The sequence below is a fragment of the Vulpes lagopus genome, chromosome 12, assembly GCF_018345385.1.
Source record: "Vulpes lagopus strain Blue_001 chromosome 12, ASM1834538v1, whole genome shotgun sequence".
NCBI lineage: Eukaryota > Metazoa > Chordata > Mammalia > Carnivora > Canidae > Vulpes > Vulpes lagopus.
The window spans coordinates 27,552,409-27,574,501 of record NC_054835.1 but is presented as its reverse complement, the minus strand read 5'-3'; the positions used below and the strand labels follow the sequence as shown (position 1 = coordinate 27,574,501).

At 42.6% G+C, this 22,093-nt stretch overlaps 1 protein-coding gene across 4 annotated transcripts in view; it reads left to right on the top strand.

The window, feature by feature from the left end:
• YPEL2 (yippee like 2) overlaps positions 1-21,460 on the top strand; it is a 63,338-nt gene extending 41,878 nt beyond the window's left edge. For all 4 annotated transcript variants that reach the window (XM_041724759.1, XM_041724760.1, XM_041724761.1 and 1 more), the window contains 3 exons: positions 11,668-11,711; positions 12,694-12,802; positions 16,695-21,460. In XM_041724759.1, the coding sequence (XP_041580693.1) occupies positions 11,668-11,711; positions 12,694-12,802; positions 16,695-16,784 (243 nt within the window). In that variant the 3' untranslated portion in view covers positions 16,785-21,460. The remainder of the gene's footprint in view (positions 1-11,667; positions 11,712-12,693; positions 12,803-16,694) is intronic.
• Positions 21,461-22,093: the final 633 nt, after the last annotated feature.

The following is a 22,093-nucleotide window of genomic DNA, read 5'->3' as shown; positions in this document are numbered from 1 at the left end:
TACTCAGAAGCCAGTCTTCCTGAACAGACCTAGATAGGGTGATCTGTGCAGCTTTCTTATGTAGAGGTTGGGCCTTGTCTGATTATGGGAATCCTCCACCCCTTTTCTTCCTGAAAAATGCCTATTTTCTGTGCCTTTTCAATGGAGAGCAAGGAGTGAATGCAGGATGTTGAGAGCTGGCAGCATTTGTTTTCCCACTGGCTGCATGTTTACATTGGCATCTACTGTCCTAACCCTTTGCCATCAACTAGGGTGTCTTATCTGCTCATGATTCAACAGAGAACAAACCCACGGCCCCAAACCACATCTGAGGCCCTTAGAACAGCTGGGAGAGGTGTGGGAGAGGAGATGTGGGGATCTGTGGCAAGAGGAGATTTGGAAGAGAGTCTGGGGAAGCTCTGGTAAGACAGTCCAGAGTAGTCCCACATCTCCCATTTTAAATCCGGAAGGCCCGTGGTGGTGAAAGGAAACAGACATTTACTAAGTGTTGTTTCATGAGCCAGGACACTGTGCTTTATGTACGGGCATTTGTTTAAGCAACATCCCTTTAGAATAGGGCTTTATGGAATAGGTGTTATGTTTTTCTCTTTTGTAGATGGGGCCCTGCGGCTCAGAAGGATGCAGTGACTTGCTTAAGGTGACACAGCTTGTTCCAAAACCTGCATCCTTTACACTGAACATCCAGCAGACATGGTAGTGAGAGGGAACAGACTCTCCAGGCTCTTTCTCTACTCCATCTTCCATTTCCTTTCCGTGTCTCTAGTTTAGGTTCATTCCTAAAAGCAGCCTGTTTCATGTAGGTCTACAGGAAGGTGAATTTGAATGGTCTGATCTTTAAGTGACTTAGATCCCAGAATATCCCCTTTAAGCAATAAAATGTGGCACCCAGATTGCTCAGCACCTTTTGTTTTTGCCATTCATTCCTTGCATCATTTGCATCATGTATGCTCCCATGCCCTTGGAATTTTATGACTCCACACAGCAGATATTTCCTCCTTGAGCCAGTCCCTTCCCAACCCCTCCCTTCATCTGGTTAGGGAATATGAGGGTGAACTGGAACCTTCCAAAGCTCAAAGCCAGGGGAGGAGGGCTCTGAGAGGCTATGCTTTTGTCCCAGGCAGCACACGTGGCTTCCTACGCCATCTCAAAGTTTCTAGACAGATAATGTGAAAGCTTTTTGTAAACCATAAACAAGTGTAAAAGACTTTGTTCTTTCCTCATCTTTCTTAGTGACCCATGTCCTCATGTGGAAGTCCTACAGAGTCAGGAAATCCTTCCCTTATAATTAACCCAGGTCTCTCTTATTTCCATTTATGTCCATTTCCTCCTCCTCCTATTGCAGAGAAAATGGAAGAAATCTCCTTTAATCTTCTTTTCCTCTTAGCTAAAGGCTCACTGTCTCTTTAAGTTGCACTTGGGTTCTAATTCTGGAAGTTTTTCATCATTTTCATTGTTCTGTATTATCGCCCTTCCTGCTTTTTTTTTTTTTTTTTTAAGATTTTATTTAATCATTAGAGACACACAGAGAGAGAGGCAGAGACACAGGCTGAGGGAGAAACAGGCTCCATGCAGAGTGTCTGATGTGGGGCTCAACAAGATCAGGCCCTGAGCTGAAGGCAGGCGCTAAACCGCTGAGCCACCCAGGCATCCCCTTCCCACTTTCTCCATATGCTTCCTCAAGGGTGAAATCCAAACAGAATCCAGTATTACTTTGCATGGGTTTCAGCCCTTTGGAATGGAGCCTGTGGCTTACCCTGACCCTAAATGGGAAACTCTACTGGGCCTGACCATGGATGGAGAAAAGAATGAGAAAGGAAAAAAGACTGGGCCCTCCCCAGCAGAATGTCAGACCTGCTGAGGCAGGATGTTTAGCCAGCACTCCAAGGACAAGGGTTTTGCTAATCTTCCTTTATATCTCTTCCTAATACTCCTACTGTCTTCTTGCTGAGATGATGTATAGCATAGTATATGGTGCCTTCAGCAAACACCTGGAGACAGTAGATTTGTAGATGCCAGGAGCTGCAGCAGGGGACATGGAAGGTGACAGTGGCATGAGATTTTGGAGAGTGGAAGTGTTCTAGAATTGGTGATGATTGCACAACCTTATGAATATATCAAGAGCCACTGAATTGTATACTTTAAGAGGATGACTTTTATGGTAAAATGTATTACATTTCAGTTAAAAAGAACTCAACTTTACATTTGTACTAAGTTCTTCTATAGCTATCTAATAAGAAATTGTAACAATGATAGAAATATATAAAGCCTTGAAGTGTATGAAGTGCCTTCTTGCATACACAGTATCTCATTTATTTCTCATAGAAAGCTGGTATGAGTGTGAGTACTGTTTTATTGTGCCCATTTTGCAGATTAGGAAATCAAGTCTGAGAGTAGTTAATTGGCTTGCTCAAGTTAGTAGCATAGCTGGTACATAGCAAAGCCACGACTCAAAATCTGGCAGTTTGCCTCTTTGAAGCCCATGTAATTCACACTGCCTGTGGATGGTAGGTCAGAGAAGCAAGCACTGAGTGCTTTAAAGGATTCACGGTATATGACTGGAAAGGATCATGGGGAGTGTCAGTCTCCTGTCCATTTTTATGGAGACCTTGAATTGCAAAGAGTAGAACACTTGCCCTTTGTGGTAATAGTAGAGAAAAGGGAAGATCAAAGTCACTAAAGAAAAGGATTTTGAAAATCCAAGTAGATTAGAATCAGCCTTTTCATCTCTCTTTCTTTTCTAGGCTCCTGAAAAGGTCAAAGAGGAAAGAAGGAACTGACCTTCCTTTTACTCTGGACTTCATTTACCTTGTTTTACTTATTATCTTTAAAACCCCTATAAAATAGGTGTGGTTTCCATCTACAGATGTAAAAGATGTCAAAGCTGAGAGAGGCTGAATATTTTCTCCAAGGTCAAGGAGCTAATAAGTTGTAAACCATGATTTCATCCTGATTTTCTGATACCAAGGCTAGATCGTCTTAGTATACGCAGATAGGCACTGAGCTCCCAGATACTGCAGCCAGATAGGCAGGTGACATCTGTTTTCCTTCTCTCTCTGTTCACCTCTTGAGGCACATGCTTCATTAAAAATGGTTGACCTTTGTTAGGGCGTCTGAGAGACTCAGTCAATTAAGTGTCAGACTCTTGGTTTCAGCTCGGGTCATGATCTTGGGGTTGTGAGATTGAGCCCTGCTTTAGGTTCTGTGCTGAGTGTGGAGCCTGGTTGGGATTCTCTCCCTGGCCCTCTGTCTGCGCCCCCCCCCCCCCCAATCCTTCTGCCTCACCTAAAAAAAAGAAAAAGAAAATGGTTAACCTTCCCAGTGAGAAGAGAGAGTGCAAGTTGGAGAGGCTCTGCTTCATGCTATGCTAGGAGGACTTCTTACCTGACTCAGCTCAAGGGTGAGGACCTGTACCTTATAACCAGGGGAAGGAAACCATATGTTTGCTCTTGCCACCTCCCCCCAAAAAAGTATTCATTTTCCAGGGTCCTCCTACTTTTAAACAGAATTTCTGCCTTCAGACTTTCAAAGGGGCCAGAAATCAGTGGTTTTGGATACTAAACAGGAAACTCAAAGCCTTTTCCGTTCCTTTGAGCTGGCTGGAAGGGCTGGGCCTGGAACTATTACTTTCCTTTAAAGGACAGAAGAAAAATATTGTGTAATTTAAAAAAAAAAACAAAAAACAAAAAACCTTTCCTGGAGTCCTGAACACCAGCCTTGGTTGATACACAACATGGAAAAGAGCTGTCTTGTTGCCTGGCAGTAATGACAGCAAACAAATGTGTCTGACAGTCTGTTTGGGATCTCCTGGTCTGAAATTCTGTTTGCTTCATTCTAATTGCTTCCTTAACTTCCTTTCAGTCTCCCCACCTTTGGTACCACCCTCACTCAAGGGAGTGCCAGGCTGTGCCTGGTTATGCCAGGCTGGGCTGGGCCCCACAGGATACAGTGACCCAGCCGGGGCTATTCTTGTCTGTGTCTATTTGCAAGATGCCTGTTGTTTTCAGTGGCTGTTTTTCCCATCATAAATGTTGACTTGGCAGAGGCCCAGAGTGGAAGCCATGGTGGAAGAGCTTTCAGAGTTCTTCCCAGGAAATTCAGCTGGTCCTCAGTGCCAGGCTGAGCAGACAGGTTCATGGTCACCCAGGAGGGTACCTCAGTGGATACTGCCTCCAGCACACCCCTTTGCAGAGTGTGGGTATTGGCCAGGGCACTTTCGTAGAACAGGCCTGGAAGAACCATAGTGGCCCTGGGCAGCACCTCTGGGCCTGGCTGGCATTTCTCTTCTCTGCCATGTGTCCTCCCCATCCCCTACTCTCTAGGAATCCTAGGCTATGCCAGACTAGAGGAAATTACTTGTAGGCCCTGTCCTGAAGCAGACAGAAACCCCCAGAGTGGTCTCCAAACTTAAAATCACATATGCCTGTTAGTAAAAATGTTCGAGTATATACTCCTAATATATGGATACTTATATGTGGTATGCACATACTGCTATGTAATATATACATTATAAACATATATTCAAAGAAATTCTTCATTATAATTTAAAAGGAAGAAAAAAGTTATAAATTGGTTTTCAAATCTTATTGAAGGTATGTAATTTAATATGTTCTTTTAAAAAATTATTGGTCTATCACTTTCTGATATAATAATTCTAAGGTATGTCCTAATGAGGGTATATTTCAGTACTTTAACAATTTCCCTTGCTGAAAAGCTCTTACAAAGAGAGGTAGGTTCAAATATAACATTGGCATGTTTGTACTTATGACAATCATGATCCCCACGATCTAACCCATTTACCCAGTTACACAAAGGTTTCTGCAGAAATTTGCAGTTGCTCTTTGTTTTTAAGATTGATTGATTGATTGATTTGACAGAGAGAGAACTCAAGCAGAGAGGAGTGGAAGAGGAAGAGAAGCAGACACCCGCCACCCCCTGGCCCCCTGCTGAGCAGGGAGCCTGACATGGGCTGGATCCAGAACTCTGGGATCATGACTTGGGCTGAAGGCAGAGACTTAACCAACTGAGCCACCCAGGCGCCCCTACAGTTGCTCTTTGTTTGGAATACTTTTAAGTAGATTATGAAATTGTTTCCTAATTGTCCAAATACAGCGTACAGATGGGAGGTTGTAGAGATGGCTTATTTTAAACATTTTTATTGGATTTAAAATTTTTTGATTTTATAAAGTAACATTCACTCTTTGATATACAACCCTATGAGTTTTGATAAATACTTGGTCTTATAACTACTGCCATAATGAAAATAACAATTCTGTCTCCCCTGTTATGCCTTGTGGTCAATGACCTTTGTTACCTACTTATCTTAGCCTGATGCATTTCAGATTCATCCATGATGGTATGTTTATCAACAGGTTGTTCCTTTTTATTACAGACTACTGTAATATGGGAGGTATCAGTTTATCTACTCACTAACTGAGAGACATTTAGGCTGTGTCCAGTTTTGGACAATTATGAATAAAGCCGCTCTAAAACCATTGTCCTGCAGGTTTTTACATGAACATAAGTTTTCTTTTAACTTTGATAAATGAAACCATCAACTCTTGTCCAAAGTGGCTGTGCTATTTTGCAATGTATGAGAGAGTTCCAGTTGCTACACTTCTTGATAGCACTTGGTTTTGTCAGCATACAAAAATTCAACCATTTAACCACAACCATAGGTGTGTAGTGGTATCTCACTGTAGTTTCTGTTTGTTTTACTTATGATGACCCTTTTATTATAAAGGATACAACTCAAACAGGCAAAGGGTAGAGATACATAGAGCAAAGGATGAGGGTAGAGGGGATGGTGGAGATTTCATGCCTTTTCAGGATACATCACTCACTGAACACTTTGAATTTTTAAAAAGTATTTACTTATTTATTTTTAAGATTGTATTTATTTATTCATGAGAGACACATACAGAGAGAGGCAGAGATGCAGGAGAGGGAAAAGCAGGCTCCCTGCAAGGAGCCCAGTGTGGGACTCGATCCTAGATCCCAGCATCACGCACCGAGCCAGAGGCAGATGCTCAACCGCTGAGCCACTCAAGTGCCCCTTAAAGCTTTTATTTATTCATTTGATAAAGAGAGAGAGCACAAGCAAGGGGGGTGGCAGAGGAAGAGGGAGAAGCAGGCTCCCCACTGAGCATGGAGCCTGATGTGGGGCTTGATCTTAGGCCCCCAGGATCATGAGCTGAAGACAGATACCTAATTGAGCCACCCAGATGCCCTACTCACTGAGCACTTTGATGTGTTCACCAACCTGGAAGTTCTTAGAATGTGATTGTTTCAGATTTTTAAAAACATTTTTATTTAAACTCAATTAAACATTTGGTGTATGATTAGCTTCAGAGGTAGACTTCAGTGATTCATCAGTTTTATATAATTACATCACATGCCCTCCTTAATGTCCATCACCCAGTTACCCCATCCCTCAAGCCCCCTCCCCTCCTGCAACCCTCAGTTTGTTTCCTATGATTAAGAGTATCTTGTGGTTTGTCTCCTTCTCTGAGTTCATCCTCGTTTTATTTTTCCCTCCCTTCCCCTATGATGCTCTGTTTTGTTTCTTAAACTACACATATGAATGAGATTGTATGATTGTTGTCTTTCTCTAATTAATTTCTCTTGGCATAATACCCTCTAGTTCCATCCATGTTGTTGCAAATGGCAAGATTTCATTGTCTTTGATGGCTGAGTAGTATTCCATTGTATATAGATATACCACATCTTTATCCACTCATCTGTCGATGGACATCTGGGCTCTTTGTGGACATTGCTGTCATAAACATTGGGGTGCAGGTGCCCATTTGGGTCACTACACTTGAATCTTTGGGGTACATACCTAGTAGTGCAATTGCTAGTTCATAGGGTTGCTCTATTTTCAACTTTCTGAGGAACGTCCATATTGTTTTCCAGAGTGGCTGCACCAGTTTACACCTGCACCTACTAACAGTGTAAGAGGGTTCTCCTTTCTCCCCATCCATCATTTCCTGACTTGTTAATCTGAGCCTTTCTGACCAGCATGAGGTAGTATCTTATTGTGGTTTTGATATCATTGTGTTTTTAATTTACATTTACCCCAGTGACTAGTGATGCTGAACATCTTTTCATGTGACTGTTTACCATCTGTTTATCTTTGGTGAAGTCTGTTCAGATCTTTTGCTTATTTTATTTTTTATTTAAACATTTTTTTAGGTTTTTTTTTTTTTTTTTTTGGCTGGGTACAGTACATTTTATGAGACATGACAAGGTAGGGCTCCCTGAACCCCTCCTCTTCTTTAGGGGGTCTAGGATTGAAACTGTCTGGAGGTCAGGGGATTCTCAGTGTATTGAGGGATGCGTTGAGGTAAAGACTCCTCAGCAATTGAGGGCATCTCTCTTCCTCTTGCTCTCCCTGGTGCTGGTGGTCCAGGGGTCTCCTATTCCTTGAAAGCCATAAGATCACCACCTGGTTGCTGTAACCAAATTCATTGTCATAACAGGAAATGAGTTTGACACAGTGGTCATTGAGGGCAATGCCAGCCCCAGCATCAAAGGTGTAAGAGTGAGTATTACTGTTAAAGTTGCAGGAGACAGCTTGGTTCTAACTGTAGCCCAGAATGTCCTTGAGGGGGCCCTCTGATGGCTGCTTCATCATCTTCTTAATGTCATCGTTTTTGGCAGCTTTCTCCAGGCAGCAGGTCACATCCATGACTGACGTGTTGCAAGGTGGGGACAGGAAGTCCGTGCCAATGAGTTGCCCATTCAGCTCAGGGATGACCTTGTCTATAGCCTTGATGGTGCCAGTAGAAACAGGAGTGATATTCTGGGAAGCCCCTCAGCCCTCACACCAAAGCTTCCCAGAGAGGTCATCCACAGTCTTTGAGTGGCAGTGATAGCATGGACTGTGGTCATGAGTCCCTCCACAATGCCACGTTATCATGGATGACCTTGACCAGAGGGGCCAAGCAGTTGGTAGTGCAAGAGCCATTGCTGACAATCTTGAGGGGGTTGTCATACTTCTCATTGTTCATGCCCATCAGAAACATGAGGCATCCTTAGAAAGGAGCAGAGATAATGGCCCTCTTGGCCCCAGCCTTCAAATGAGCTCCAGCCTTCTTGATGGTAGCAAGGACCCCAGTGGACTCCACCACATACTCAACACTAACATCGCTCCATTTGATGTTGGTGGGATCTTGTTCTTAGAAGATTGAGATGAGCTTTCCATTCATGACAAGTTTCCTATTCTGAGCCTTGAATGTACTATTGAATTTGTCATGGGTGGAATGATACTGGAACATGTAGACCAAGTAGTTGAGTTCAGTGAAGGGGTCACTGATGGTGACAGTATCTACCTTGCCAGAGTTGAAAGCAGCCCTGGTGATTAGGTGCTCAGTACAGCCAAATCTATTTACTCTGACCTTCACCATCGTGTCTCGGGATGTGGCTGGCATTATACCAGAAGATGTGGCTGTCTGTCAAATGGGGAGGAACAGAGAACCTCTTTGCTCATTTTAAAATTGGAGTTTTTGTTCCTTGTTGTTTGAGTTTTGAGAGTTCTGTATGTATTTCAGGTACAAGTGCTTTGTTATATATGTGATTTCCAGATATTTTCTCCCAGTCTATGGCTTAACTTTTCTCTTTGTTTTTCAGAGAAAAAGCTTGAAATTTTGATTAAGTTCACGTTAGCAGTCTTTTATAAATTGTTTCTGGGACAGGATCTAAGAAATCTTTTCTAACAGATTTCCACCTGCATTTTCTTCTCTCATTCATCTTAAGTCATTTTTTTTGTACAGTCATATCCATTCCAAACTACAAAGATCATATAAAATGAACACATTGCTAGATACCAGTTCTCTCCATAGCCCAAGTTCCTTTTGAAAAAAAGTTATATTCTCATTCCCTGTTAAAACGTCACCTTTACTTTGAAGGGACAGATTTAATGGGCTTATTCTTTGGAAAAATATTGCAGAATAAGAGTACCACACTACTGTCAGCTCCTTTTTACAGCAAAGGCCAAATACTTTGGAATGCTCATCTTTTTGCAAAAGAAAAAATTTAACTTCTGTACATTTTTAAGTACTATGATGTAAATGAACTTCTTTGTGGTGTGCTATCCTATACAAAAAATTGCAAGGATCCTACTGTTTGAATATCCTGTTTTTTAATTATTTATTCATTTGAGAGAGAGAGGGAGGGAAGGAGAGAAAGAGAATGAGCAGGGGGAGAGGGAGAAGGAGAGGGAGAAAGGGAAGGAGAGAAAGGGAGAGAATCCTCAAGCAGACTCCCAGCTGAGCACAAAGCCCAATGCAGAGACCAATGCAGGACTCAATCTCATGACCCAAAGATCATGATTTGAGTTGAAACCAAGAGTCGGAAGCTTAACTGATTGCCACTCAGGCACCTCAGGGAATGAGCTTTTGATAAAATACAAAATTCATCTGTGTTGAATCTTGAAAGCATTATGCCATGTGAGAGAAGCCAGACAAAAAGCACTACATACTGTGTGATTTCATTTATTAAAAAGCAGAAAATACAAGTGATAGTGACAGCAGTGGCTGCCTTTGGGTGAGTGGAAAGGAAATGAGGGAAGGCTATAAGATGGAGGAGGGACAGGAGGAGACTTTCAGGGGTGATAATCTTGATTGTGGTGATGTTTTCACAGGTAGATACAAATAATGCACTTCAAATATGTAGAGTTTATTACATCAGTTATACACCAGTAAAGCCACTTACAGAAAAAAAAAGGAAATAAGAGGCAGTTCACCTCTGGAATAAATATTTACTAAATGCCTACAGATGCCAGATTCATGGGCTCTGTGCGAGGGGGTCAGAGAGAGTGAGGACTTGGCCCACACTTTCTGGGAGCTCACCATTGAGTAAGGGAGTTAGAAAATAAACCTATAACTTAGATCCAGTATGTGTTAAGTGCTAAGAAAGAAGAACAAACGGGGAACAGAAGGAGTCGAGAACATGGGTGCCAGTGGGTGCCTTTTCTGGGGGAGGTCAAGGAAGACCTACGAAAGAGGAAGCTGAGCCGAGGCCTAGCATTGGTCAGGTGGATGAGCCTTCCCATCTGGGGGAACATCAGTGGCAAATTGGTGAAATGCAAGTTCCAGGAATTGCATGTGGTTTGTCCTGATTAGAGCAAAGGACACTATAGCAAGAGAAGAGATGGCAGAGGTTGGGGCCAGACCATGGAGCTTTTGCTTTCACAGCAGTGCCTGGGTGCATTTGTGCTCCAGGCTTGAACTAACAGGTTGTCCAGATCTCTGGTCTGTTATCACAGGGACACTGTCTCTGCCAAACACTTGGCACAGACCTCCAGGCTTTTGAGGCTGGGACACTCATATTCATGCTTAGCTCTAGTCTGAGAGTTCTTATGTTCCCCAGGAATGTTTCAAAAGCCAAAGGAAACAAGCTGGTTTAGGTCTGAGCAGCAGCTGGGGAACATCTGCTTGCTTCTTACAGCTATACCTGGGAGCAAAGGTCTTTGGTGCATTTGTATGTTGGAGGTAACCAACAATCTAGCTGCCCCAAAAGCAGTTTTTCCACAAGTCAAGAATTTTGCCTTTCTTTCTGGCTGGCAGCGCTGATCCCTAAAGTCCTGTATTTCTGACAATGGCTGTCTGGGGTGCAGTGATCTGTGTCCTGTTTGGTTCTCTCCTACCCTCTGGTCATCTGTTAACCAGTCACCACTGGATTTCTCCAGCCACTGAGTAATAGAGGTCATGAGAGAGTCCCTAATTTATTTGTTTATTTTTAGAGTGGGTTTTTAGAGGAGACTAGGATGTTTGATTCAGAGTATGATTGTCAGACCACATTAAAAATTCAGGCAGCAGTACAGAACATGGATAGCTCATGTCAGCCAGACATTTCAGTGTAACCAGAGGAGGAAAACACAGCGAGGGCCCATGTTAATGGAAGTAGATGCCAAACTGCATGGCAAGCACTGGCTCACCTTTCTCCTGTTCCCTGCCACCCTTCAGCCGGAAGAAAGCAGCTCATATTTAAGCTAGAATTTAAAATGGGATTGCTGCTTAATGAGCATTCCTGTGATCTCAAGATCAAGTTGCTTACGCTTCAAAAGGAGAGCTCCTGTCCTCCCATTTAGGATTGTTACTGATATGGCAGTTAGGATCTACAAGAAGCGAGAAGCATAGGTGTGGTGGTTTATCTTTTTTCCTTGGAGAATTTGTACCATCTTCAGGGTTGGACCAAGAGGACGAGCAAAGGTGCTCACACTGATTTCCCTAACCAACTCGAGGAAAGCTGTGGCCGCACAGATGCCTGAGATCAAGTGGGTCCAGCAAAGATCATCAATGTGGATGATCTTGGGTGGATTAGTAAAACAGATGGTGTCAGGAGGGAAGAAGTTTTCAATGATATTGTGGACTTTGGTTTTTGTATCTTCTCACCTGGGCTGGAGAAAACAGTCCACATGTGGGCTGGCCTAAACTCTATAACTCTGTTTATCCTACCCTCCTGTCCTCTCCCGTACCCTCCTGTCCTCTCCCGTGCTATCTACCGCTGGACTGTTAAATGGCTGAGTCCTTTTTTGTTGTTGTTGTTGTTTTTTTTTTTTTACTGTGTCAATCCTGGAAGGTCATGATTGTTGTGATTTGGGGCTGGTTTCTTGAATGGGTGGGTGAAATGGATATCTAACTATTGATTTGTTTTCTTGCATTTCAGTCGTTCCAAGGAAGTCAAGGACGAGCATACCTCTTTAACTCAGTGTGAGTATATCTGAATGGTACACCCATGATTTGGTGCAAGTCTTGTCAAGTGGGGGGAAAAGCAGCAGTCAGTGATAATTAAACAATGGACCCTGTCCCCTCGGCGCCAATAAAAACCCTGCAGAGCATTGCTCTCCACGGTAGGTAGTCGATTATCTTTAGGGAATTTTTTTTTTCTGCATCTTTGGCTAAAAATAATACATTTACTACCCACAGTAGGCACATCAGAGGGCTATAGACTCATAGGGAAGAAGTTGAAGTGCTTCCGAGAGCCTCATCAGGAGGCTTCAGAACCAGGTATGAGATGAGTCATCAGGGAAGAGAGGAGGTCAAACCAAAGACCTGGAGCTCTGCTGCAGGAGCGGAGACTGGAGGAAAGTCCTGGTTAGTGAGAAGCCTCCCCCTCCCCCACTGCAGTTGTAGCCCCATAGGGCTCTGCATCACTGCTGGGAGCATCCCTGGGCGCCTGTAACCTGGAAAAGGAAGGTGAAGTTCACACAAGTATGATGAACTGTGAGAGTGGCAATCTAGCATGTTCAGCTTGATATGATACAGGGCTTGTTCATCCTTGTAATTAGGGCACGGCTGTGCCAATGTCATGTTTGACATCTTCAGCTGCATCCAGTCCTCAGTAAGCTCATGGTTGTGGTCTTCACAGTGTGGCCATCACTTAGTCCCCTTAGCTCACAAGATGAGGAGCATCAATCAGAAACATTCCAAGGAAAATTTCAAACTATAAAGACTATTTATCAGCAGACTCACTGAATCAGAATTTGCAGATCTCAAATGCATTTCAATGGAGATGTTTCCATGTGGCTGCCTTTTAGGGGCTGTTAATACTTTTGGTCATAAACAACGCCCTTCTCAGTGTTGGCTTCCCTTGTGGCATCCATGCTCAGTTATTTTCTCACTGCAAGCTCAGCTTGAAAGACCAATGATGAGTGTGTGACTAACTACCCGTTCTCTCTGTCCCTTGGCACAGAGTTAATGTGGGCTGCGGGCCTGCAGAAGAGCGAGTGTTGCTAACAGGACTCCATGCAGTTGCAGACATTTACTGTGAAAACTGCAAAACCACTCTGGGCTGGAAATATGTGAGTACTAAGGAGTCTGGTTGGTGGCAAGAGGGCTGTGAAGGCAGTAGTTGAGAGAGCCTTCTGCTAGAGGATTGCTTTCTTCCACTGGCTTCTTCTGGCCCTGTGTGATTATCTTAGTCCAAGAACAGGCAGTTGAACCCAAAGAGCACTTCCTGGCACACTCCTGCCTGCCATGCTCATTCTTCCTTTTTCTCCTACTCATTCCTTCAGAGTTGCCCCTGAAACAGACAGATACACACATCTGCTTTTCAGCTTAATTAATAACAATAATAGCACATAATATTTCCTGATATGCCTGTGTTCCAGGCATATATTATCTTATTTACTCTTCACAGGGTCCCTAAGAGGTTAGGTCATATTTTAATCCCTATTTTATGGATGAGGAAACTGAGGCTAAGTGGGGTTAATCGTATTTCCAATCTTATCTAGCTGTTGTCTGGCCAAACCAGGACAGAGACGTCCAGGAGCCTAACTGCAGAGCCCATGCTGTTTGCTCCAGTGAATGTCCCCGGAACATCTCTCAGGTCCTAGGCCCTGTGCTAGGCACCATCAAACATATTAATGTCCACTGTTAGATACAGCCATGGCTGGACTCTCTGTATTGGATGTTCATTCCTTAGCTCTTTAACTCAACAAATAATTTTAACCTCTTCTTGACACCTGGAGTGAGCAGTTCTTTGCTAGGGTGAGATGAGGTATGGATGTTCAGTGAAAACAAATTTTTGTTGTTATTATTGGCAGATATATTTATGACAGGCAGATATTTTCACAGGCTTTATCCTGCCTGTCATTGTGAGGATATTGGAAAATGAGTCTTCCGGTCTCTGGGAGGACATTTTTTTCCACGTAAATGCCACAAATTCCATGTCCTGTCAGTTGTACAGGGTGAGTGTGGGGCTGGCTCATATGACCTGTGGTTAGTTAGCTGTTAGTTCGCTTCGGAAGAGCCTGGAGGAGTAGTCAAAACTGCCTGCCGAGTGATAATGATGTGTCAGTGTAGGCTTGTTGATTGTGACAAACACACCACTCTGCAGAACTCTGGTAATGGGGGAGGCTGTGCATTATGTGGGAGCAGGGAGTACAGGGGAAACCTTGCCTTCTGCTCTTTTTTTTCTGGAACCTAAAACTGCTCTAAAAATATGAAGTCTATTTCAATAAAAATGCTGAATAAAAAAGCCCAGCATAAAAACATGATTCCGTTTAACCAAAGTTAAAAACATGGAAAACTTAACTACCATAGGTGGAGTCTGCAATGGAGCAGCATTGCCTTTAGATTCCATCCTTCACATCTACTTTGAGATGTTCATCTACCTAGATGGCATGTTTCATGATGCCAAGATGGTCACAGATCCCTATGGATGCCTTGATTGCTTCTAGTGAGAAAAACTATCCTTGGATATTCTGTTTCCTTTGTATGGCCAGTGCCCCCCGACCCCAGGTGATCTGGGGGCCACAGTTCTGGGTTTGATTATTCAGAAATATTCTCTTCTGTTCTTCCAACTTCTTGGTCATCTTGTTCCAATGAAGATGTACAGGATTACAGATAGAAGATAAATGTGAGGTCATTGGTTTTGCTCCTTGAGGTAAAAATGAATCACTCCTTTGACTCAGGTTTATTAAAAGCCTTTGTGTTGGATACAAAAGTAAATGAGATCTAATACTTGCCCTTGGTTGGGTGTTTACAGTCATGTTATCAGGGAGGAAAGCTACAGGTTAACAGATAAAACAGCTTGACAAGCATACTGATATGTACAGGACAGTAGAGAAACATCCATCTCCCCAAATATTTATTGATTACCTCTCATGTCCCAGGTTAGGACTCCAATCCTTCATTCCATTATTTCTTCAGACCCTCACAGTAATCCTGTGAAGTACTTTTAATTATCCCAGTTTTGTAAATGGAAAGTTGCAATTGTAAACAAAAGTGGTTAAGTAATGCTTCTGGTGCCAGGAAGCAAAAGCAGGCTTCAGTCTGAGGTGTTTCTGCAGACTCTAGATCTAGTGTTCTGTCCACTAGAGTCCAGTTAATGATGTTTTTCAAGTGGCTTGGGGGCTGTTGATTTTTTTTTTCTTTTGGCTTTTTTGTTTGTTTAATACAGATATACTCTTACTTTCCTAGTTTTCTTTTTATTTACCTCCCCCCTATCCTGAGCACACTGCCACAGAACAATAGGTCTTATTCTCGAACCACATTCCTTTGTTGTGTACACATCACACAACACACACACACACACACACACACACACTGAGCTGAGGAATAATGAAGTGTCAGGGAAATTACTGCTGAGTCCACAGCTCTTGTGTGTGTGTGTGTGTGTGATGTGTTGGCACATTCTCTCTCAGTGCCCTTCCCCTCGCCTCTCCCCTTTCCCCTCTCCGCTTTGTGGAATGATTTGTCTCTCAACACAAGACTCAACTCTGAGCTCTTGTCCCGAGACCCAAACCTCTGGAGCTTGGGAACAGAAGATACAGTTCATACAAATGCCTCCCAGAACCTATGGCCAGTAGGGTTGAGTTACTTACTAAGTTGGAAGACTCCGAAAAAGAGTTGTTGTCCACTGCTTCTGCACATTGGACTCAGCCATCTAATGACTGTGATAATACATGTTTGTTTGTGTGTGTGTTTTTTAAGATTTTATTTCTTTACTCATGAGAGACAGAGAGAGGGAGGCAGAGACCTAGGAAGAGGGAGATGCAGGCTTCCTATAGGGAGCCGAATGCAGAACCCATCCCAGGACCCCAGGATCATGCCCTGAGCTGAAGGCAGACGCTGAACCACTGAGCCACCCAGGTGCCCCTGACCTGTGTTTTTCATATAATACACCAGATGTTTTTATACCTCTATGCCTGGGAATACAATATCCATTTGAGCCTATACCTATGCAGGGCTCTTTTTCTATGGGGCTTCTTAGCCTGCAAGCCCACACACAGCATTGTAAATTTAGGATGGTAATCTATCAGGTGATTTATATTGAGTTTTCTCTCTGGAGGCCTGGCAGCTGGGTGGGGCTTGAGGGCTGCCAGGTTCTTCAGCCTGGAGTTCACGTAGCTCTGATCTCCCTGGGGAAAGGCAGTGAAGGAAAAACAGACTTAATACACTTGACATAGAAATAGCAAGATAAATAAAAAAGAGACCTATTTGGCCTCACAATAATTTCTCTCCCTGAGTGTTTTTTCTCTAGGTGTAATAAAGTACACTTGAGGATTATGACATAGAAACTTCATGGATACATCCACAGAGCACATTTCTGGTCAACGTCAGAAACCAAGTTCCCCTGATTTTACATGTGCATATGCATGTGCCCACCCGCACACAGACACACATTCACTTAACAGTTATTTATTGAAGACCTATTAAGTGGCAGGCAGTCCTCTATGAAGTGAACAAAACGAATGGAAACTTCTGCCTGTCATGAAATTTGTCTTAGTAGTGAAAGACGATATGTAGAACAGATATGCAGCTTGTACTGTGTATTTGAAAATAAATGCTATGGAGAAGAATGAAGCAGGTAGAGAGGGGAAAGGGAGTTCTGGGGTGGAAGTCGTGCTATTTAAAGTAAAATAGGAAAGACCTTACTAAGATGGTGACATTTGGGCAAAGACTTAAAAGCAGAGATCCTGAAGAAATTCTGTTGTAAATATTGAGAAAATGTTTAGAATATTTAAATAGCAAAGTGTTTAAACTCTGTTGTAAATATTGAGAAAGTCTTGGTGCTGCCTCAGCGCTGGAGCTCAGTGAAGAGGACGTAGCATGTTCGAGTGGTAGGAATTCTCTCAGGCTGGGCAAAGCTGGTCCTGATCCCTATCATTGGCCTGCCTTTGCTCCTGTGCTACAGAAGTCACCTATTTGTCTTTGGTCATTTGGTGTCTTTTCCTTTGTGTCTCCTAGGAACATGCCTTTGAAAGCAGCCAGAAGTATAAAGAAGGCAAATACATCATTGAGCTAGCACACATGATCAAGGACAATGGCTGGGACTGATCGGAGGGTATCCACCTAACCCAGTGTCTACATGAACACCATCCAACCGAACATTCTACCCAAGCGTGAGAGAGTGACTGAACACTTGGTTCCATCCATTTAGGGGCCTTGCCATCTGGGGCATTCTCCCACCCTGATGCCGCCTTTCTGGTGACCGGCCTCTAAATTGCTGTCTCTCTGTCTCTTTGCTTTGTATCTGTTTGTGAGTTGATCCTGGCTTCTCTCTCTGTTCTCGTGTTGGCTGAAAACAAAACAACAAAAGGAACAGACGCTTGACCTCATGGCAGCAGCCCACTTTGATAAGGGCCCTAGGGCCCATGTAAGCGCTGCCCGATGGCCTCTTGTCAGGAGAGCAGTGGCACAGCACAGGGGTGTGCGGAAGAGGGAAAGGGGGAGCCTCTGAGGATCCCGGGGGTGGGCAGGGGATGGGGACGTGAGAGGTAGGAACAAAATTGTGCTGCTCCTGGAGTTCTGGTAACTTAGGCTTGAAGTAATCGACTTGTCTCAAAGGACAAAGAGAAAAAAAAATACCTCATGACTGCATTTCTCTCTGATCAGAAGTTTCTGTTCCTGACACCAACTGTGCCAGGTTAGCATGTGAGCATAAGAACTGGTCTTAACTCTAGTGGGGACAGGGGACTGGTTCTTCTGGGTTGAGTTGGGAGTGTCCTGAAAAGAGAGAATGAAAAGCCCAGGTGGTTTTGATAACTCTGATGCCTCACTGCTCCTTCTGGTCATCTTTACCTCTTCAGCCACTGTAGGTGAGAGGAGGGGGGTATTTGTAATGGGTGCAAGATCCAAACATCCCAAAGACCTTGGCCACCAACCAATTAAAATCAGTAATTGAGGACGACAGGGAACAAAGGGGACTGTAGTTTGGGAGCTCCTGTAGAGATGGCTCAGATATTGGGCCAGAAAAAATAAAAAGTAGAACCAGCTAGCAATTCTGATTGTCTAACCTTTTTTTTTTCCTGACCCCTAATGAGAGCATTATGGCAAAGAAGGGGGCGGGGTGGGACAATGCTGGGAATAGTTTAGAGTTGAACCGTTACAGGTTAGTGCATCTTCCCCTTTGGTATGCAATGGCTTCAGAGAGATCAGCAATTCTATGTACATAGTTTTGGGTGTTTTTCTCCAGTTCTATCATTGTAGAGTGTGGAAAACAAAGTCCCAAGGCTTTGAGCTTAGAGATAACCTGGCCAGTAGATTCCTCATACCCCTAGCTATTCTTGGACTTGAATGCGTTGTGTGGAGAGAAATTGTCAGAGTGGTCCAGCAGTAGGGAGGGCTTAGATATGATTGTCAAACATCAAGTTAAAAATTCCAATATTAGCCCCTGCCTCCCATCTCCCAAAACAAACCAAAGTTCATTATATTAGGGAAGCGGAGAACAAATCCTTAATAAAGCTCATGAGAGAGAAGAGTTTGTTACAGTTAACCAACAATGTGAAGTGTATTATACCAACAGTTCAGCCAGTCCAGTTTCGGTGCATAACCGAAACTCATTTAACTGAGTTAATTTTATGGCTTAGACCGAAAATGTAATTATTAAGGTATGTGCAGGTTATATTAGGTAATTCTCAGCATCTCCTTCTCTAAGTAGGCTGATTCTGTAGGAAAATTCACTGTAAAGTCACAAATGAGTGAGTTTGTAGAAGCAACAATCTGTAAAACTGATGAATCAAGATTTAAGCAGCCAACCCGGGACATTTCCAGAATTTGAATTTTCATAGGGAGTAGATCATGGTGGAAATGCCTTTTCATGTCTCTGTGCACTGATTGCATAAAGGGGACCTGAGCTAGGTGTGGTCCTGCCCTGGAGGTGATGGACAGCAGGACTGACAGGAAGCCAGGTGCTCAGGTTTAGCAATAGACCGCTTCTTTAACACAAAAGGATTCTTAGAAATTGAATCTTGTTCCCAAAGGCTTTTTACCCACATCTTCTGGTACTTCAGCAACCCTGGAAGATTAAGTTCTCCCCACATTACTAAAAATCAGACTGAGGTTCAGAAGAAGCTTTTCATTTCTGCTCCCAGAGAAAGAGTTCTTCTGGCTTCCAGGGCCAAGATCTCAATAAAAAAGCATTTTCAACTTTCACATTCCTAAGCTAGCTTGCTGGCACAAAAATCATAGATCCCCCTTTCTGTCTGCCCCGAAGTAGTGGCTGTCACTTAGAGATTTTGATTAGCACCTTAGCTCAGGGAATGTCCTGGCTGTTGATGCTCCTTTCCACAGAAAGAAAATGGGGGTTAAACACAGGTAGGTGTTTTGTCTTTGAGACTAAAAATGGAGTGTGGTGACAGAGAAACCAGACACGGGGTGCCCTAGAGTTTTCGAGGGGCAGAGGAGACCAATGTGCCACTGTTCTTCCTTGGGGATGAGGCCTCTGACTGCCGCATGGATCAGAGCAGGCTTCAGTTAGACCCAGGTTCTAGTTTTTGGTTTGTGTTTTTGTTTTGTTTTGTTTTTTGTTTTTTCCCAGTTAACCAATTGAGCATCCAATGGGTGCGTGGCACCATACTTGGTGCAAAAGATCTGAGTAGAATGTTGGTTTTTCCACAACTACAGGGGAAAAAGAAAACAACTCATTAGGCTTTCCCTTTGTGTCAATGAAACCAAAAGTGCTTCTTATAACTTTAGCTCCATTCATGGCTTGTCTACCTAACGTCTAGCAGTATTGGATTGACCGCAGCTGAGTGATGAAGACACATCAACTCATGGCCTCAGTCAGTTCATTCTTTAATTTCTTCACCAAATTATTGACTCAGAGTATAACCAAAGACCTCATCTATTCACCCCTGACAGGTTCAGGGAATTGGAGTTGGATGGTAAAACCTAGGCAGGATGCAGGGAGGAGGGCAGGGGGAAAAGGAGAAGCAAGAAAGGGAAAGGCATGACGTTCTATACCTCAACCAGCAGCTGCCTTCATGTGCAACTGAAGTCCGGCTGGCAGACTCTCTAGGTCCATCTCCCCTGTGCTGTCTTAGGTCATGTGGCCTCAGTGGCCCTGGATTACACCCAGATCCCCGAATGCTAACCTTAGGCTGCTGATGGGTTGATTTGACATGAATCAAATACAGCCAGACTTGATGCCCACAGAATGTCAACTGGGCCTGATAGAAAGCTGCCCCCACTCCAATGACAGCAAGACTATGGAGATAGGATGAGCAAATCTTTACTGGTGGGTCAGTGTGTGAAAAAGAGGTGTCCCCTTTATAAAAAGATCTTCAAGTGGAGATATATATATATATATATATATATATATATATATATATATATATAGCTTGTGAAATATTCTTTTGTAAATAATATTTAATTTTTTAAATAATATATTTGGTGCTGTTTTCTCAGATCCCCTGAGAGCACTTTTTATTTTCATTTTTAAATTCTATGGTTTATTCTGCATTTCTTGAAGTATATTTTAAGGGAAACAGTGATCACCAATATAGTCTTTCTAAAAAAAAAAAAAAAAAAATCTGTATCCCTTTAGTCTGGACAGAGGCAATAAGGCAATGCCTCTCTGCATTTTTTTTTCCCTGATGGAACAGACTCTGCAGTGCATTACCAGGTTGAGAATTGAAATATTTTCTTGCACCAATATTGACTAGAAAAGAAAATAAATAAAATCAAGATTTAGTAACAAATTAGCGATTCCTCTTGTTGGAAGAATTTCCAACAATTTGGAATCTTGTTTTTAATTTTTGTGCATACGTGTGTGTGTAAAGCACTTTGCGTTGTGCCTCCTGTTTTCTTCTTTACTGAGGACACTATACCTACAGTTTACACCTTGGGCACATAAGGCTTTCTTCTCTTTCTCTCGGCTGGTCTTGTTTCAAGTGGACCAATAGCACAAACCGTGAGGATTTTGTTTTTCTGAGCATGGAGCTATTGCCAGTTTGCTCCTTTTTCTTTGTGTGCTCAACTTTCACAGATCGTAAAGGAAATCTGTTTGTGGAGATTAAGCAGAGTCAAATCTGTGTATTTCTGAGATGTGAGTGTACTCCTTACATACCCCAGGTTTCCACTTGTGGAAGCCACATCATTAACTGGTTTGGGTTGAAAGGACATCAGTAAAATAATTCACATACCTTGGAGGTAAAACAGTTTTATTTTAAGTTCAGATTGCCTCAGGTTCAGGAAGAGGCTGGGAAATCAAATCTTGAATGCAATCAAGTTACATATTTTAACAGAGTCTGCCTCGAATGAGAAAACATGCTAGTGGTCAAGGTAGAGGAAAGAGATGTTTAATTTTCTTAAGCAAAATACGGTCATGAAATCTGCCAGCAGTGAAAGGTAAAGCCAAGAAGAAACAAGCTATTCCCATTACCAAATTTAATCTGCCTGTATATTTTTATGTAACATTTTGGTGAAAGTGAGAGTCGGTTCCCTTTTCCAACCTGCAGAGACGATCTTTCAATACAGAATCTGTCTATGCTTGTGTTTACAAACTGTATTTGTTGGGTTTGGGTTTTATTATTTTCCCTATTTTTTTTTTTTTGTGGCATTTTTCAGGTCACTTTGCTTCAATAACAAAGATAATTATTTTCAAATAATTTGTCTTCACCTTTTCCTGTATTTGTACATAGTGATTCAGTATTAGAGAAAAGTGCATTGTTTCTGTCATATTTCCAATCTGTGTTGGTGCTCATTTGAGAAAATAAAGTTTTCAAATATTCTTTGGAGGGCTCATCTGTCTTAATTTACCCAGCATGTTTTATCTTGACTTTAACGTTTAAAGTAACTGAAAAGCCTGTAGGAGGTCATCTGTCTAACCCCATTCACCGAGCTGTCAACTGAGACCCTGCAGGATTGTTTTCTCCAAGGACAGTTGGCCAATTAATGAATAAAAATCAGGTCTCCTGCTTATCTGCAAATGATTCTCTTATCTTTAGATATCAGAAATGCATGAGTGACCTTTAGGATTTTGGTCTACTAAACCCCATATTTTTAAACTCTGCAAACTTTTCTGTTTACACCAGTTGCTTTGGGGAAAATTGGATTGTATTAGGCAGAGAAATAAAAGAATCATAAAATAACAAAATTCAGTCACAAAGAGGCAGCATTATCTCTGAGTAATTAGCTAACGAAGGAAAAGAAGTATTCACAGTTATAGTATATGGAAAATCAGGTCTTCTCACTCACTAAACAAATATTTATTAAACAACTGTTAGGTTCTAGGCTCTGGGTGAGGCAGTTAGACCATTCTAATAAATCAGCTGTTTTTCCTCCAGTATCCTCCATATGCATAGCCTTGCATACATAGTTTTGTATTCTGGTGCCTTCATTTAACAGACTAAATATTTTTGCCT